This window comes from Myotis yumanensis, unplaced genomic scaffold (genome assembly GCF_028538775.1).
Source record: "Myotis yumanensis isolate MYYU_CA2020_CCGP unplaced genomic scaffold, mMyoYum1.0.hap1 SCAF_6, whole genome shotgun sequence".
Taxonomy (NCBI): Eukaryota; Metazoa; Chordata; class Mammalia; order Chiroptera; family Vespertilionidae; genus Myotis; species Myotis yumanensis.
In genome coordinates this window covers 89,183,210-89,203,473 of record NW_027223757.1, presented here as the reverse complement: position 1 = coordinate 89,203,473, position 20,264 = coordinate 89,183,210, and the positions used below count along the sequence as shown (strand labels likewise).

General features: G+C 39.4%; 1 protein-coding gene across 2 annotated transcripts in view; it reads left to right on the top strand.

Annotated features, from left to right (window-relative positions):
• ZFAND3 (zinc finger AN1-type containing 3) overlaps window positions 1-20,264 on the top strand; it is a 337,273-nt gene that overhangs the window by 252,431 nt on the left and 64,578 nt on the right. The window contains exon 4 of one of the 2 annotated variants that reach the window (XM_070418649.1): window positions 15,892-15,957. The exons of the other annotated variant lie outside the window; for it this stretch is intronic. Within the exon in view, the coding sequence (XP_070274750.1) occupies window positions 15,892-15,957 (66 nt within the window). The remainder of the gene's footprint in view (window positions 1-15,891; window positions 15,958-20,264) is intronic. 2 annotated transcript variants of the gene reach the window in all.

Genomic DNA, 20,264 nt, shown 5'->3' with positions numbered 1-20,264 from the left:
GCCGCAGCGGCTGTGAGGGCCGAGCCCCTTGCACGAATTTCATGCATCGGGCCTCTAGTTTCATATAATTACTATTTTCTCTTAGCTGTTTCTAATATTTCACTACTATTAGCCATGTGAAGTAAAAACCTTGTAAATGACTAATGGGAGAGGAACTAACAAGTCAGAGAATTCTATTTAATAAAGTTTTAATATGCAGATTGACCCTCACACCCTCACAAGATGGCTGCTTACAACCAGCCGGCAGGGGGGGTTAGTGAGGGGTGACCAAACAACTGAACAGCAGGCTGTGTGGGGCGACCAGGCTGGCGGGGGGGGTAGGGGGGTGCCTTTGAGTGGCAACCAGGCCGGCAGTGGGGGTCAGTTAGGGGGTGACCAAGATGACAGGGAGGGGGCAGTTGGGGGCGACCTGGACGGCAGCGGGGGTGGCATCTAGGGGCAACCAGGCTGGCAGGAGGGGGGCATTTAGGGGTGATCAGGATGGCACACAGAGGCAGTTAGGGTGTGAATAATTTTATGGCAGCAGGGGGCAGTTAGGGGTGACCAGGCAGGTAGGCAGGTGAGCGATTAGGAACCAGAGGTCCAGGATTGTGAGAGGGATGTTCAACTGCCAGCAGTCGGATATCCCCTGAGGGTCCCGGATTGGAGATGGTGCAGGCTGGGGCTGAGGGGACCCCCCCTCCTATGTACGAATTTCGTGTACTGGGCCTCTAGTGTGTGTGTGTGTGTGTGTGTGTGTGTGTTGTGTGTATTAAATTTGATATACATGGCCAAATTAATCTCCAAAATTACATTACTACTTTATACTCCTAAGAATAGTGTTTGAGATTGTTTCCCATATTTTTACCAGTATTAAGTGTTCCTTTATTTTTTATTTTTTTTACAACAGTGAAAGAATAGTTCATTTTTAACTTGCATTCCCCCTAACATCTTCTGATAGTGAAATTGAGCATTCTTTCATATGTTTATTATTTATTTACTAGAGGCTTGGTGCACAAATTCATGCACAGGTGGGTTCCCTCGGTCCTGGCGGGTGATTGGGCTAATTGGGGGGTCCCGGCCAGCTGGGGGCCGTGGGAGGTTGGCTGGCCGCCCCCCCGCCCCCCCCACAATCAGGGCCAATGGGGGTTGCAGTTGGCGGTGGGGAGGGACTGTGGAAGGTTGGCTGTGGGAGTGCACTGACCACCATGGGGCAGCTCCTCCATTGAGCATCTGCCCCCTGGTGGTCAGTGTGCATCATAGCAACTGGTCAACCAGCAGTTTGGTCATTCGGTCACTTAGGCTTTTATATATATAGACTAGAGGCCCAGTGCACAAAAATTTTGTGCACTCGGGGGGTCCCTCAGCTTGGCCTGTGCCCTCTTGCAGTCTTGGGGACCCCTCGGGGGTATGACCACCTGCTGGCTTAGGCCTGCTCCCTGGGGGATCGGGCTTAACTGGCAGTCAGACATCCCTCTGGCAGCCTGGAAGCCCTCAGGGGATGTCCACTTGCCAGCGGGGGAGCAGGCCTAAAGCTGCAGTCGGACATCCTTAGCGCTGCTGAGGAGACGGGAGAGGCTCCCACCACCACCACTGTACTGGCAGCCATCAGCCTGGTTTGTGGCTTAGCAGAGCTCCCCCTGTGGGAGCGCACTGACCACCAGAGGGCAGCTCCTGCATTGAGCATCTGCCCCCTGGTGGGTCTGTGTGTGTCATAGTGACCAGTCATTCCCAGTCATTCTGCTGTTAGGGGTCAATTTGCATATTACCCTTTTATTATAAAGGAGTGCCTGGCCAGCCTGGGTGAGGGGGCTGATGGGTGTTTGCAGGCTGGTCACACCCCCTTCAGGGTGGGGGGGTACCCCCTGGGGTGCCTGGCCGGCCTGGGTAAGGGGCTGATGGCTGTTTTCAGGCAGGCCACACCCCTAGCCACCCAAGCTTCTAGTGGAGGCTGGCTGAAAGCAGGTATCTGGGATTTGTTTAACTTTTATAATTGAAAACTTTGTTGCCTTTAGCGGAAGCCACAGCCGGCTCAGGGCTGGCGGGAAGCTTGGCTTCCTCCATTGCCGGGGCAACCAAGCCTCCTCCCTTGCTCCAGCTCTGTGGCTGCCGGCCGCCTTCTTGGTTGGGTTTATTTGCATATAGTTTCTGATTGGCTGGTGGGCATGGTTTAGGGCAGGGGGTGGGCAAAACTTTTTGACTCGAGGGCCACAACGGGTTCTTAAACTGGACCGGAGGGCCGGAACAAAAGCATGGATGGAGTGTTTTGTGTGAACTAATATAAATTCAAAGTAAACATCATTACATAAAAGGGTATGGTCTTTTTTTTTTTTTTTAGTTTTATTCATTTCAAATGGGTCGGATCCGGCCTGCGGGCCATAGTTTGCCCACGGCTGGTTTAGGGCATAGCGAAGGTATGGTCAAATTAGCATCTTTGTCTTTTATTAGTGTAGATATCTTCAGTAATTTTCCTATCTGCATTCTTTGCTTATTTATTAGCATCTTGTTACTGATTTGTGGGAACTCATATTCTGGATAATAAATCTTTGTTATATATCTTACAAATATTTTCCTCTGGTATGTCACTTGGCTTTTATTTTTTATTTGGGTGCCTTGAATTCCATTAGAAAGTATACAAACTTTAAAATTCAAGTCTGTTGGTCTTTTGTCTTCTAGGTTTTTGTGTTTCTTAGGTTTTCTCCATCAGGGTTATAAAAATATTTTCTCTATATATTTTAATACTTTTATAGTTTAGCTTTTAATTTATCTATTCTTGAATCCATCTCGAATTTATTTTGTATATTGATATGAGGTATTTTCATCTGCTGGAGCTACTCCTCCTTAGTTTATGTTTTTTAAATTTTGTTAGTTATTTTGTATTTTCCTCTTCCGGATAAGTTTTTTAGTCATCTTGTAGAGGTCTATTAAAAATTACAGTGTGGTTGTGATTGGGATTACATTGAATATATAAATTTAATTGGGAATAATTGTGGGCATTTTAACACACTAATTGAGTCTTCTCATATCATTATGTCATTTGTCTTTATTCAAAATTTATATGTTTCTGAGTAAATATTTATTATTTTTCTTAATACAAACCTTATACATTTCTTGCTAGAAATTCTTCTTTACAGCTTTATATTTTTTTCTTTTTCTCATTCCTGACTTTGATGAGACTACTTCTAGTAGGATTTCACAAATATATTTTTCTTTTTCTCATTCCTGACTTTGATGAGACTACTTCTAGTAGGATTTCACAAATATAGTGTTTGCAGTATTTGCAGTAGGTTTCTTATAGGTATTATGCATCAGATTAAGGAAACTCTTCTGTTTACAAGTTGTTAATATATATATTTTTAATTTGAGAGGAGTGTTGAATTTTATAAAATGCTTTTTCAGCATCTATTGAGATGGTCATATGGATTTCTCCTTTAATGTGTAATCTCCTAACTTAATAGACCTCCAGTGTTAAACCATCTTTGCACTCGTTGAGTAAACCCCTACTTGTCTTGCATTATAATCACTTTTAACAGAGCTTTTAAAATAATGGGAAACTTTTTCACTGAATTCAAAATACTAATTTTAGTTTAAATTTTAACCTTTTTAAAAATATATTTTTATTGATTTTAGAGAGGAAAGGAGAGGGAGAGAGAGAGATAGAAACATCAATGATTACAGAGAATCATTGATCGGCTGCCTCCTGCACACCCCCCACTGGGGATCGAGCCTGCAGCCGAGGTACATGCCCTTGACCGGAATCAAACCCGGGACCCTTCAGTCTGCAGGCCGACGCTCTATCCTGTGAGACAAACCAGCTAAGATTAAATTTTAACCTTTTTAATAAGTGAGTTAATTTTATATATGAGTGTGTTTATATGTGATGTGCGTGTGGAAAGCTTTTAATTTTTCCTGTGCTTTAACATAGCCTTATATTTGATGTTCTGACATTATACAGCATATTTATTCTTTGAAGAACTTATTCATGAAACTGATTGGCCGATATCTGATATTGGACTATTCATATTTTTGTTTCATTTAAAGATGATATTAGCAATTGACATTATAAAAACATCCATTTTATCTAGATTTCTAAATTTATTAGAATAAAATTACACAGTGTTCTTATTTTTAAATTTCTTCTATTAAAGGGGCTTTTAATTTTTGAGTACATATATATTACCTAAGTACACAAATTAAATCTTAATTGTTCTGGTATTGTTCATATTTCCTAATTATGACTTTGTTTATGATCCTTTAGTTAAGCTCAATGGAGAAATATTAAAGGTCTGGAAAGTTGTCACTGCCACCATGTTTTTATAGGATTACAGCCCTAATCTTTATACTGTTCTTGCTTCTAATCTTGTTCTAGTCTATAAATTTATCAGATGATTCCCTCATTAATATTGTATTAAACCAAAAGGGATTTCTTCTATTGATTCATCACCTATTTGGTCATCCAGATTCTTTTTTTTAAAATTTTATTTTATTGTTTAAAGTATTACAAATAGTAGTACATATGTCTCCTTTTTCCCCCCCCATTGACCTTCCCCCGGCCCCCACCCCCCCCCCCCCCCGGGCACATGCCCTCCAACCCCCCCCCCCCCCCCCCCCAGTGTCTTGCATTGGTTATGCTTATATGCATGCATACAAGTCCTTTGGTTGATTTCTTATCTAATCTTCCCCGGTAATCTGGACCCTTGTTGTATCTGACCTGCCTATTCCCAGCACTGATGCTGAACTCTGAACCAAACCAAACCCTTGTCCCCAGCTGACACCATGGTACTCATATATACCGGGTTTTTACATGTTCTTGGAAGCCCACTTCAAAATCATTTTATCCGTATTGATTCCTTCCTCCAAGGAATTCCTGTATTTCTTACCTGAAACATCTAATTGCATACTGTCTTGGTTACCTCTTTGACATGAGAATGTCATCTTTCTTTACCAGTTTACAGATGAAACCCAAAATCAGCAAAGGTTTTTGGTGTTTTTTTTTTCTTAATCCTCACCCGAGGATATTTTTTCCATTGATTTTTAGAGAGAGTGGAAGGGAGGAAGGAAGGGGGGGCAGAAAAAGGGAGGGAGGTGGGGGGGAGAGAGAGAGAGAGAGAGAGAGGAGGAAGGGAAGGAGGGAGAAAGGAAGAGAGAAAGAAACAGCTATATGAAAGAGACACATCCATTGGTTGCCTCCTGCACTGCCCTGACAGGGCCAGGGGATCAATCCTGCAACCCAGGTACGTGCCCTTGACTGGGACTCGAACCTGCATCCCTGTGGGGCACAGGGCAATGCTATAACCACTTGGAAACACTGGCCAGGACAATTAACAAAGATTTTCTTTTATGCTGCTTTGCTGTGCCCCATGGCACCCAGCGTAGTGTTTGGCAAGGCAATACTCAGTAAATACTTACTGATTTAAATATTTAGAAAAGTTTCTTTTTCTTAATTTTGGAAGCCTACTCACATGTGTTTTGATACATTAAAGAGAGGCTTCTCATTGCCTGAACCTGATTTTGAAAAGCTGCTTAATATTTTTTATTATTTTCTGTGCATTTCATAACCTCAAGATGAAGCAACTCAAAAAGGCAATTTCCCTACCATGTTTAGATATTTGGTTACCTTGTTGTGGTGACAATTCATCCCTTTTACAAGAGCTTTTAAAATAATAGGAGACTTTTTAACTGTGCAAACAGCCACCTACCTGTTGTGAAATAACAGTTTTTTTCTCACCTGAATTTCCCCCTTCAAAATCCCCCTTTGCAAACTTTAAACACTCATTTTAAGGGTCCCTTTAGAAACCTACAAATCTGAAAGGTTAGTTTTCTATAAAGATTTGCTGGGCACCTATGAGATTTTACAGTTATTGATATTCAGACTAGGTTTTAAAGCAATATCATCACTGCCCCCTTTTTGCAAATGCAAAATTTTTAAAAATGTTCTTATTAAATGAAATGTTCTATACTTTTCTGTGAAAGTAAAGGTCGTAGTGAACAACCACACTTCACACAGCTTTAGCCCTTTGCAATTGTCGTATTGTTTTTGTTATGTGTAGACTCAGGTAATGGGTGACACTGCTGATTTTAAACTAAACCTAACCTTTATTGTGACAGAAGTGTTTGGCTGAAAAAAATCATATGATTATAGGGGTATTAATTTGGGTGTGTTAGAGGTAGTTATGTCAACTTTACATGAATATATTTTAATTATGTTTGTGAACTTCTCTCCAAAAATCCAGAGCTGCCAATGCCAAAAAAATGACTACATATAACTTTACATTTTGTATTCATTACTTAATAACCATTTTAATTTTTGATCTATCAAAAGGATGCTTTAGACTTAAAAAAAAACCCCAATAAGATTCCATCTTGTTAAAGAATTTTTTAAATTCCAAAATATTGATATAAACACGTCTCAACATAATTCAAATTGTGACATTTTCAACTATTACTTGCAAAAAGAGGTCCTTTTGGTTAGTAAGACCTGCTAGTGTTCTCTATGAAACAAAAAGGTTAGACTAGTCTGGCCAGCGTGGCTCAGTGGTGGAGCATCAACCTATGAACCAGGAGGTCATGGTTCAATTCCCAGTCAGGGGACATGCCCAGGTTGCGGTTTTGATCCCCAGTGTAGAGCATGCAGGAGGCAGCTGATCAGTGATTCTCTCTCATCATTGATGTTCCTATCTCTCTCTGAAATCAATAAAAGTATATTTTTTTTAAAAAAAGGTTAGACTAAGGTACCTTCCATTCAGTGTCACTGAAAACACTGCCTCTAGGAGAGGCTCAGCAAAGGGGCAAGGAAGAAGAAAGAGCACCTGTGTTCAAAATTATTTTTATTTTTAAAAATGTTTTTATTGATTTGAGAGAGAGGGGAAGGGAAAAGGATAGACAGAAACATAGATTGGCTGCCTCCTGCATGCCCCCCACTGGGGATCGAGCCCACAATCCGGGCATGTGCCTGATCTGGGAAACGAACCAGTGATCTCTTGGTTCATGGTTGAAAGCTCAACCACTGAGCCACACCAAAATTGTTTTTAAATGTTCATGGGGCAATATCTCTGGCCTAAATAATTATCTTTTTCCATTTTCTCTGAAGAACATCACTTCCCTTTCTGAAGAAGGCATTGCAGCCTTTCAGTTGTTAATGTAGGCCAAGGTTTATGAAAACGCTCTTGGTAGCTGAACTATGTCAAAAAAATAAAAACTCTCCTGATGCTGAGTGGTTTCTCCATTGATGTGATGAAATTCATGCTCATGTTGGTGGTAAAATGCAAATATAGAAATCTAAGTTGGGCCTTAGTTAAGCCTGTAAAGTCAGAACTGAAGTCTAAATTGAAAAAGCGACAGCTCCTCATTTCATATCCATGTTAAATATGCTTTGTCACAGAGAGAAACAAAGTGTCTAAAAACAGAACTGACTTTATTATCCAGGTGATGTAACCTCTCAAAAAGGGTTCTTAGTTTTGATCTCCAAGATGGTTGCTTAGAATTTCAGTGTTAATTACTGTTGTACTTCATCACATCATAAGTTGGAGTATTGGTGGTGGGTGTTTAGCAGTCAGTATTGTAATATATGGGAAGCTCTGTTTGGGTCATAATGGTTGTAGGTGAGAGACTGTCTAAAAAACTAAAATCAAACAAATTTAACTGCTTGCTCAGAATTCTTTGAGTTCCATGAAACATGTTTTTACTTTTTCCACAAGTAGCAGAAATAAAATATGCTGTGTTGAAATAATGACTGTAGAGTTTATTCCACTGTCCCATGTCTTTATTTACTTAAATATTATCATTTTTGAATGGATTAGAAAGCTGTGGTACATCTACACGATGGAATACTATGCTGCTGTTAAAAAGAAGGAACTCCTACATTTGCAACATCATGGATGGAACTGGAGAGCATTATGCTAAGTGAAACAAGCCAGTCAATGAAGGAAAAATACCACATGATCTCACTCATTCATGGATAATAAAGACCATTACAAACTTTTGAACAATAATAGATACAGAGGCAGAGCTGCCTCAAACTGATTGTCAAACTGCAGTGGGAAGGCCAGAGAGAGTTGGGGGACAGGAGGGAGGGGAGTAAGAGATCAACCGAAGGACTTGTATGCATGCATATAAGCATAACTAATGGACATAAGACACTGGGGGGTAAGGGAGGGTAGGGGTTTGTCAAGGGGGGGGGGGAAAGGATACTTATGTAATACCCTTTGTAATACTTTAAGCGAAAAATAAAAAAAAAATAAAAAATAAAAAAAAAAAAAAAAAAAAACAAAAAACAATAACTTCAAAATAAAAAAAAAAAAAAAATATTATCATTTTGTTGAAAATGGGAAAACTTTTTACTGTTATTTATACTAGTACATCAGTTGGTTTCTGCAAGACTAGAATAAACCAGTTGGCATGTGAGGCAAGTATGGAGAAATTGGAAATTATATTTACCTTTAGGTTCACTGTTTTGTTCTATACAACTGGTTCTCAAAGTGTGGTCCAAGGACCTGTGGAGGGCCCCAAGGCCCTTCATGGGGCCCACAAGGTCCTTCCTTTTTCAATTACATATCTGTGTTAGGGTATTTTTTCTTTATATGCTTTGTATAAATACCTTGAAACAGATTGAATGTACACATGCAGATGTAAACATCCAGGTGTCTTTAAGCCAGGCCACTCTCATAGTTTTAAAAAATTTTAAAGTTTTTCATAAAACAGTTGACATGTAATTATTTTTGTGAATTTTAAATGAGGATATATTTTACTTTTTTTTTTTAGTTTTAATTTTAGATCAGGTAAAAATCAATAGTTTTAGCCCATATAAACAAAACATCCATAGTGTCCTTAATAATTTTTAAGTGTAAAAAGATTCCAAGACCAAAATGTTTCAGAATTGCTGTGCTAGATCAACATGTAAATATGGTGAAAAACAGCTATGTTTATTATGAGTTCCAGTTCCTTCTGAATAGCTATGTATGTTCAGTCATTGCTTTTGGCCTGGACCATTTTCATTCAATAGTGAAAGAAAATATTTTGTTTTGTTTTTATAAAAATTGTACATTAAGGAATACAACAGGCTGATTTGATATAGATATAGTGATTATTACAGTTAAGCTAATTAACATATCTTTTCCTTACTTAGTTACCATTTTTTGTGATAAAAGTATCTGAAATCTACTTTTTTAGCAAATTTCCAGTTTTCAATTTTTATTTTATTTTTTAATTTATTTTTAATTACAGTTGATATTCAGTATTATATTAGTTTTAGGTGTACAACACAGTGATTACACCTTTATATACTTTACAAAGTTATCACCCCAATAAGTCTAGTATCCATCTGGCAACATATGTAGTTATTACAATATTATTGACCTATATTCCTTATTGAGAGATATATTTTGAACAATTAATGTCTTAGATTACCAAAATAAGTAAAACTTTGTCCCTGCCCTGAGGCTCATTTCATTAAAGTCATTGCTTGTTCAGAAGAGGGCATTTTTTCCAAAATACATCACTAATAGGGATATCGACTCTGCTGTAAAAGAGTTTGTCAGTACAGGCAAATGGAAAGCATTCCTTATTTCATTTTGTTTGCAATGTTTTTCCCTGAGGAAGGTGGTATGGGAGAATTTTTTATTTTGTTTCTATTGAGCAATCCTTCCCATATAATAAAAGGCTAATATGCAAATTGTCACCTCCGACTGCCTGCTTTAAAGTGCTCTGACCACTGGGGGCTGCATGGAACAAAGGAAGGCCACCGTCAGTAGCCAGCAGCCGGGGGAAGGAAGGCCCCAATCTGCCCTGATTACCTGCCAGGCCTAAAGACCGTACCCGTGCACAAATTTCGTGCACTGGACCTCTAGTAGACTAATAAGCGGCCATGTGCGTGGGCCGGCACAGGCGTGCACGCATGCTCGCACATACACACTAATATTTGCAAAACTGCCCAGCACTGTAACATATAGGGGAATAGGCGTGGAATGGTAATGAAATTTTGTTGAGAAGCCCTTTATGAGCAAAATTGATTGCTACCAATATCAGCTTCAATTGGTTTTGAAAATCTCTTCCTCATGAATCTTTTAAGTAGATCTACATGCTGTGAGACGAGTTAGGGGTAGAACTTCTGGGAGATTAACACTTAGATTGTGCAACCATCTTTGTAAATGGTTTAATTTGGGAGTTTCATTTGGAGAAGTGGGAGGGCTATTATCTGTGCCGAAGATTTTCTGTAAACTTGGATTTCCACTCATTATATCTTTATGTATCCTTGTTTTTAATCGATGGTGCTTTTCAAACTCAATTCTGTAGACAGATTAGCTGTGTCCTTTCTGATTAAAACGATTCAAGAATTGCAGGTTTAGGGTGAGGTTGGAGGATAGGTTTTCTTTTCTGAAGAGATGACTTGTTTTCTATGCATTCTGATCTGTACCTGATACTCACTTATTACCATTTACTATTTTAAGTTTTCATGTGTACTAGTACATTGAAGGCTTTAAAAGAAGAAATATTTTATTGCTGAAGAAATATAGACTCTTTGAAGATTTTTAAAAGATAGTTTTACATTCTTAATATGGTCACATCAGGAGACACTGTAGAGTTTATTTCACTATCTCCATTGCATGATGTTTGTTTTTTTGAAAGGCTTCATCAAAAAACTCTCAATATGATATAAATCTCTAGAGAGGGGGGAGAATTTTAGCTCCTGAATCTGTCGTCGGAAATCACCTTTGGAACTATGAGCCTGGAAAACTTGGATGCTGCAAAGGTAAACAGTGTGCAGATTAAGATAGAGTGGAATTGACAAGCTGGTTAAAAAAGGATGATGCATTTCTAATTAGCTCACAGTGCCTTTAGTTGGAAATTAATTAGATGCTGTTATGTAAATGTCATGTTAATTAAGCAAGAATATTAAAGTGTTATAAATCTGCAAAAGATATGGCTATTTTATATATTAATGCTTTGCAGTTAGCATGAAGGATCTGATAGAATATTTGTTTGATTATTGAGCTTCTGGTAATTTTTAGTTGACTTACTCCTTGACAGTCCATTTGTCCTAATTGATGTGTTTTAGCACATGGTGTAACTGCAGCCAATGAGGACAATAGAACCAAGAATTAAAAATGAAGAGTCATCACAGCTGTTTTAACAAAAGCTTTCCAGGTAGATTGCTGATCTCTATTTCCAAGGTTAAGGAGAAATACTATTTCTCTGTATTTATTCAGCCTTAAAATTTGAGGGCCTAAAATGATTGCCAGCCTAAATGCAGCTGTCCTCCAAACCTGTGTTCTCTACTTTTCCTGAATCATAGTCTTCAACCAGTTTAGGGGTGCTAGCTCAGGGTTTTTTGGCATGCTCAGTAATGCTACAGTTTAAAAGAAAATTTAAGAATTCTGCTACTTTAGCTTGAAATGTTAGTGTTGATGGTTAATGCAATACCTTTATTCAGTCCTGGTTTTGTAAGTTAAAGTGAATTTAATATGTAGATTTGACCCCTGTCTTCAGCTTTACAGGCCTGAAATCAGTACTATTTCCTCAAGAAAATCCACTACCCTGTTGCAAATGCTATTAAGATTTCTAGTTGTTGGGAATAAAGCTGAAGAATTTCATTTCATGGTTCTCGTGTGGAATTGCAAATGCAGTCCATAGTGCTGCATTATGTATGACACCTTTAATACAAGAATAGAAACATCCCTAGAAGACAAGGTAGGGTATTCAGACTTATGGTCACAAACCACAGCTACCACAGACTCTAAATTGTTGAAACTTAGGAAAAAGTCCTCTGAATGCAAAATGATATATGGATATCTTCAGATAATGAAGAAACTTGAAAATATTCTGATAATTAATTTGTTTTAGCAAAAGAAAATAAAAAGCAGTCATGGTGATTGGTTGAAAGTCAGTTTATGTTGGTTAATCCTATTACCTGGCCTGAGACAGTCTGTCAGATTAAGGAAGAAACTTTTAATTATGCTTTTTTTTTAACGTTTAAAAATCCAAAACTTACTTAAAACTCAGTTGCCACTAATATAGACTCGAAGGTAATGATAGGAATCGTTCTGTGCTTAGAAATACATTTATTTTCCCATCCTGATCCCACTATACACACAACACACACACACAATACCAATAGAACTCAGTCACCAGGACACTTTTCACACCTTGCTCTTAAGTTATTAGCTCAGTTCACCCTACTGCTTGGGAAGGAGAGGAAGAAGAGCCAAAAATAGAGTTTACAGTGATTTGTGGGATCATATGCCAGCCCTTCTCTCAGACATTAACCCAGTAAAAAAAGGCCAACAGCATTTCTTGATGGAGCAGATGCCCTGACTTTGACCCTTGCCATCAACTTTCAAAATTATTTTGTTTGCTATAGCCACATGGGACTCATGTTCATATTTTTATTGTAGACAGAAACCTGAAAAGGTTCCTCTTGAGTGACCCATAATTTCCTATATTCATTTTAACAGAGTTGATTTGAAATTAATTGTGTAGGAGTATACATCATATCTCCTGTGGCTACTTATTTTATTTGAGAGTACATTAATTTTGTATGTCACCACAGTTATTGTAGTCTATATGTACAGTGTTCATATGCATCTATTCTGGATTTTTAAAGAATTTCATAGGTTATAGTCTGCCAGACCAAACTGAATTCCAAACTCTCTGTTTATAATATTGTGCAATTATCAAAGCTGGGATTTATTATCACTGCTAGTTACTGCTGTCAATTTGTTTTGGCTCAGCTCTGGTTCTATTTGTATTTACTGTAATGTAGTGAATATATTGGATTGGGTTGTTAGTTTAATAAGCTCTCTGGAGAACAGTTTCATGGTGATGCATGTTGAGATATGTATGCTAGGTAGCCTTAAAGTTTTTTGCATACTTGCCAAACCTGCATTAGGAATTCATTCATTCGGAGTTTTAGAAAGGATAACTCTCACCCTACTGATGAGGTAAAGTTTGCATTTGTAAACATGGGAGTGTTAATTCATGAGTCCCAGACAAATTTCTTTGAGGGTTTTGATTTGACCTATTTCTCCCTCCTCATAATTTTAATGAATAAACTATTTTATGTTCTTTTAAAAAAGTATTCTGGTGGTTAAGTCGTTACTGACTCTTGTGCTCTGTGCAGCTCACTGTTGTGGGAACTCAGTGATCTTGGCCAGATATTGAGCTGAGAGCTAAAGAAATTGTTATCAGAGACTGGAACTAATTGGGTTGTTATTATTTACATTGTGCTCTGCTGATCTAAAAATGCACACTAATCTCTTTCTTTGCCCACTCCAACCTATTGCATCAAAATGTCCAGAGTCAAAGTCTGGGAAATCTGTACTTTAAAAAATGCTCCTATGAACTTTCTGGATTCCAAAAATGTTCTAATATTTTTATGTGATAGTCATTATATATATATAATGTGTGTATACACACACACACACACATATACATACACACACACACACACACGCACTCTTCAGGGTGTACATTTAAGATTTGTGCATTTCAGTATAGATTTAAGATTTGTACATTTCATTTTACTATTTTATGCTGTTATTGTTATACCTCAATTTTTAAAAAAGATTTTAATAGCCCTGGCTAGTGTAGCTTAGTTAGTTGAGTGTTGTCCCAGGCACCAAAAGGTTGCCAATTGGATTCCTGGTCAAGGCACATGCCCAGGATACAGGCTTGTTTGCTGATATGGGGTGTGCAGGAGGCAGCTGATTAATGTTCCACTTTTACATTGATGTTTCTCTCTCTCCCCCCACTCCCGCCCTCCCTTTCTAAAAATCAATAAAAAATATTTTTAAAGAAGATTTTTTTAAAATACATTTTTTATTGATTTCTTACAGAGAGGAAGGGAGAGAGAGATAGAGAGTTAGAAACATCGATGAGAAAGAAACATCGATCAGCTGCCTCCTGCACATCTCCTACTGGGGATGTGCCCGCAACCCAGGTACATGCCCTTGACTGGAATCGAACCCGGGACCCTTCAGTCCACAGGCCGACGCTCTATCCACTGAGCCAAACCGGTTTTGGCTAAAAGAAGATTTTAATAAATGTACATTAATCTCCTGATTCAGTCAAGCAACTTGTATTGTTTTTGCTTTTTTATTCTCACCCAAGGATATGTTTATCAATTTTTAGAGAGAGAGAAAGGGGAAGGGGAGAGAAGGAAAGGAGAGAGAGAAAAACATTGATATGAGAGAGAAATATTGATGGGTTGCCTCCTGTACACACCCAACTGGGGATCAAACCCTCAATTCAGGTATGTGTCCTGAACAGGAATTGAACCTGCAACCGTTTGGTGTATGGGATGACGCTCCAACCAACTCAGCCATCCAGCCAGGGCTCCATGTTACTTATTTTCATGTTACAGTTGCCTATTTGAATCTGTTTAATTTTAGTATGTTAAGCTTTCTCTGAGGAAGTGACATTTGTAGAAAATGCCCTGCTTTTTTGGTCTTCCATTTTATTCTCATTTTGAAATTCTTCAAAAGTATTTCCAAGTGATGCTGGCCAATGGCGAATATCCTTCTTCCTGATTACATTTAGCATTCATTACTTGTTCCATATTCTTTGACACTTGATCATTTTTGATCCAGCTCTTTATTGCTATCATGTATTTTTCTCTATTTACACAAATTTTGTCCTCCTAATAAGCTTGTAAGACTAACCCATGATGGCACATAATAGGTGTTTGCTAAATGCTTTTGGACATTAATAATACACTTATTTAGTTTTTCCTCCCCTTTTCCATTTCTCCTCTGTGTCTTCTTATACCCACTAAGGTTTGCCAAACTGCTGTTACATCCTTGGTGTAGAAAAGAGTGGACTAACAATGAACTCTTAGGTATGATTTCTAGGTCCCTAAATCCCATGGATCTTCGTGGCATAAACTCTAAGAATAGGTCTCAGAGCTTTTTCATCTTTCTTCCCTTTTCATGAGTAACTTCAGTGATATGAAATCTTCTTCTGGGTGATATACAACTCTGTCAATTAACCATGTTTACCTTTACTAGTCATAGACACCTGGAACCCTTTTCAGAAAATGTGTAACATTTGCCTGTGTGTTCTATTTCTTTATGATCATCACCACGGCCCTTTACAGGGCATATCAAGAACCAGTGGTCTTTATGTTTATTTATTAACTTCTAATTTCAGAAGTTAGGACATGGTTGGTGGGGAGTGTTGAGGTATATATCAATATCAACTTAAGAACTTGTTGGTAGTCTTGATTCTGAACCAACTTAAGAATTTGTTGGTCTTGAAATGATTGCTTTTCAAGCCTTCACCCACTGACTGACTAAATCTTTTGCATACTCTTGAATGATGCCTATCCATTAGATTTCTGGACCCTCAAAGATTCCATGAATGCCCTCTTTATATCATATTCTTATAATTAAACTAGACATTTCTTTCTTGGTTCCGATGCTCTCTTTATATATTAAAATGATCTGTTTCTTTTGACAAGCAGTTTGTTGTTCCTTAGGCAGCCGCGCCACCCCCCCCCCCCCCCCCAAAAAAAAAAAAATAAGGCTAGTTTTGCAATGAATTCAAAGGTAAGGTAACAACTGAGGTCAGTCTAAGAGGGTGTACTCCTGCTGTTGCTTTGTAGAAAAGCTCATCTCCCCAAACTTGTGGGTAATTTCTTCTCGTTGGATTGGAATTCTAGTTAAAATTTTATCCCTTAACTTTTTAACATTATGTGATATTCAGTTAGTTTTTATGAAAAGCATGTTCTAATGTAGAAAAAATATAGATCTAAATTGCTGAACTAAGTTCATCTACCACTATCACCACCTTCTCCATCTTTCCTATTATGCATTATTGCAGGTTGATCCCTGCCTTTTTAGGTTTCTTTTTATCCAAGATAGCAGCTATGGGCATGTAGCGGGTATGTCCTGATTGATGTGCCTGCCTTTCTATTTCTAGGTGGGCCATGCACAGACACAGCTCATGTCTCGTTAATCACACCAACCAAAAGATCCTGTGGTACAGGTACGTACATCATTCTTTTTTTTTTTTAAATCCTCACCCGAGGATATTTTTTCATTGATTTTTAGAGAGTAAACGAGAGAGGGAAAGACAGAGAGAAACATTGGTGTGAGAGAAACACATCGATTGGTTGCGGGGCCCGGGCCAGAGAGGAGCCTGCAACCGAGGTACGTGCCCTTGCCCGGAATCTAACCCAGGACCCTTTTGTCCACATGCTGACACTGTGCCAAAGCAGCTAGGGCTGTACACCATTCTTATCTGGCTTCATTCTTATCTGAATTCCTCACAGAAATTAGCTACTGGTTGTAATGTGGTGTCCTTGCCAGGATGCTCTCTAATTTCTTCCATCAGTTTTGAAGTGATATAGTTTGTGCTTAATATTGGGAGTGGAGTGTGAGTAGAGATCAAAGTGGTGCTCTTGGAGGTCAGATTGACTGAGTTAAGCTGTCACCTAGAACCAAGAAGATAGTTTCCTAATGTCTGAAGGATATTATAACATGAAACATATATTGCCCATTTTCTAGCATTTGGCTAATAAAGTCTTGGACTTATTAAAAAAAATTATTTAAAAAATGGAGACTGGAAGGTGAAAGAAGTTGTAGTGCAGATAATCAGTGTTTTAACTTGACTGTTAGAATATCCTAATAGTTTTGGAAAATTACTTTCTCTCTCATCTTCAGTGCATGGGGTATACTGAAATTATTCTTTTCAGATATATAAAGTCTCCCAAAAAATCTTTGTGCATCTGTGACATTTTTGTTAAATATGAAGTCATGAATCTTGTAGCTCTCTAAAAAGCAGTCATAATGGCCATTGCTCCCTTAGCCTATAGCTCAATTTATTTTAAACAGTAAATTTGCCTTTTCCAATAATTTTGCCTGCTATTCAAAATATCTCAAGGATTATATTTGGAAGAGTAAAAATAATTATATTGTTTTTCTAAAGGTCACAGTCAGAGTATTTTTCATAATTTAAAAAGTCCTTTTAACTTTTCAACAATAATAGCACAAACTATTTCTATGTTCAAACTCATTTTGAACCCTCAGCCCCTTCAAATGCTCATAATTTTTATGTTAAACTAACCCAAACAGGCCTGACCTTGCATAGTTCCTGAGTAGCATCCAGGCATTGAACTCTGGGAATTTAATTTCACTCTTCTGTTCCACATGACCAGTTTTGAGGCAGGGCTGTGTGAGAAGGTCCTGGGATGCTCTCATCCCTCCTGCCCTTAGTACCCAAGCTCCACAGGGTAATTCCAATGGAGATGGAAGAGAACTGTGCTCTGGAGTGAGACCGACCATCCTGATTAGCCAGTGGGAAGTCAGAGCCAGCTTCCTACCCACTCCAGCCAGAAGCTTGGAAACATTCAGAGTCCTTTGATTTCAGGTCCAACACTTTACATGCACAGTGTGCTTTAGTCTTTCTTCTTTCCTTCCATTCTTGGCCCTCAGTGCAGGGTTTCCTGTTAGCACTATCAATGTGTTTAGGTAGCAGTCAAGTAGTGAACCTCAAGCACATTGGGTCATCTTGAGAGATAGAGAAAAAGAGACTCGCGTGCTCAGATTAGGCACCAAAACTAGAAGGAATCCTTCTTTGAATATTGTGTACTTGTGTCCTTCATCTTCTAGGCAGGTGTTTTCTTCTCCCATACTTTTTTGTGTATCTGAAAATAATAATAGCATTTATTGCATGCTAACTGTATTACCAGGCACCATTCAATATGCTTTACATAGATGACCAATTAATCTGCAGAACAATTCTGCAAGAGAGTTATTCCTCGTTTATAGATAGATGGCAAAATAGATACTCAGAAAATTAAGTACATTTCTTGGAGTAATATTGTAGTAAGAAACAGAACTTAAACACAGATCTTTCAGATACTAAAGCTTGTGTTGTTTTGCACTACATCATGTTACTGCTTATCACATTTATACTAATAAAAGGGTAATATGCTAATTAGACAGGATAGACCAACGTCCTTCTGGACAAAGCCAGGGTGGTGGGGCTGAGGCAGAGGCGGTTAGGGGCGATCAGGCCGGCAGGGGAGAGTGGTTAGGGGTGATCAGGCAGACAGGGGAGCAGTTAGGGGCATCAGGCAGGCAGAGGCGGTTAGGAGTGGTCAGGCAGGCAGGCAGTGTGGGTAGGGGTGATCATGCAGGTGAGTGGTTAGGAGCCAGTGGTCCCGGATTGCAAGAGGGATCAGGCCTAAACCGGCAGTCAGACATCCCTTGAGGGGTCCTGGATTGGAGAGGGTACAGGCCAGGCTGAGGGGGGACACCCCCCCCCCTCCACCCAGTGCACAAATTTTGTGCACCAGGCCTCTAGCTGTATTATAATCATGTTCCTAGCCAGATGGTGGAAAAGCATATCATTGAATAAGATAGGGAGAATGGGAGACACATATTTAGAAACATAGCATGTAATGAAGTAGTGTTTAAAATGTGAGTTCTAAAAGCAGATCTGGTTTCAGATCCTAGCTTTATGTATTAGAAAATGTGATTTTAGGTAAATAAGTTAATATCTCAAAATTTGTACTTCATCTGTAAAATTGGATGATAAATCTATCGCATAGGTTTGGTGTAAGAAATAATATGCGTAAAGCTCACATAATAGATCTCTAAAAGTAATTGCTATTTTAGTGTAATTGTATCATTAAAGATTATGTGTATACAGTGGCCAACCATTAAATGCTGGGGATAACACATCAGGAGGTAATTTAGGTAGAAAGAAGACTAGAAGTGCAGAATTCATTGCTGTACCTAGTTTCATTAATTGATTTTATGTTGATTACATTTTTTGTTGCATTTTAGTATTACAGTAGGAACTCATAATATTTTTAGGTCTCTGTAAAGTGAAATGATAAGGATTGAGCTCTCAGTCACACATTTCCAGGCCTTCTTTTAGGTGACTACATAGCTCTTAACTAGGAAATGATTGAGAATTTCCGACTTGGAAGGAAATTAATGCAATGTCCAGGTCATCTTCTAAAAAACCGGAAGGAAAGTTGAGATCGCTCAGCCTGCATATTAAAGGTTATCAAGTTCAGCCTGGTGCACTTTCCAAGAAACTTCTTTGTGAACTAGCCTTACTATGGCCCTGATGTCTGACCATGGGTTAGTGGTTGAGCATTGACCTATGAACCAAGGAGGTCACGGTTTGATTCCCAGGCAGGGTACATGCCCTGGTTGCGGGCTCGATCCCCAATGTGGGGTGTGCAGGAGGCAGCCAACCAATGATTCTCTCTCATCATTGATGTTTCTATCTCTCTCCCTCTCTAAAATCAATCCTATCTAATAAAAGGATAATATGCAAATTAACTGTCACTCCATCACAAAGATGACGGTGCCCATAGCCACAAGATGGCAGCGCCCAGTCCTCTCAGCCCCGCCGAAGTCCCCCAGTCCCGGGGGTGGGGTGGGGGGGGGGGTGGCCGCTGAGAGCAGGCAGCATGAGCGGCCTGGCGGAATGCTTGCTTTGTCGCTGCGGCCGTGGATGGGCCTCTGGCCATGCCGGGGCGTGGGATGCTTGCATGAGAAGAGAAGGAACTGGCGAGCTGAACAGAGTCGAGTGGCTCCCGACTCCTGGGCAAGGTCAAGTCCAGGCGGCAAGATGGTGGAGGGCTGGAGGATAGTGTGACAGGAGGGGCTGGTGGTGGAGGCACAGGGGTGAAAGGTGGTTAAGAAAGAGGAAGGAAGTCCTTTATCAGAGTTCTCAGAATAGGGAGGGAAGTTGTTTGCATTTCCCAGCCTCGAATGGGCCTCTGGCCATGCTGGATGGGGCGTGGATGGGCCTCTGGGCCGCAGAGAGCCTCTGGGCAGCGGTCCTGGTGTGGCCAGGCCCCGCAGAGAGCTACTGGTGCACAGATTCATGTGCAGGGTTACTAGCAAAAATGTATTTAAACAACAACAAAAACTATGGCCCTGACACCAGAGGACAGAGTTTCCTGATTGTCAGAGGTAAATTGAATGATTTGCTTTGAGAACTGCAGGTTGACAGTCTTTGTCTCCATCTTTCTGTCTGTCCTTTAATCAGCAGGCTGCCCATGATAGGCATTCTGAGCATTTTTCTTATGAGTCATCATCAGTTATAGTGTTACATTGCTGGAGTGTTCTTGTATTCCTTATGTCTAGGTTCTTCAGGAGAGAGCTCATACTTCTAGCATGCTCTGTGGTGCTTCTGCCATAAAAGGGCACAGTCACAGTAGCTCTCCCAAAGACCTCCTAGAGCACAGGGCTTCAGGCATAGATGATCTATAAATAATTACCTGACAGTAGTATCACTTCTTCCTTGGAGAGAGACCCTGTGAATTA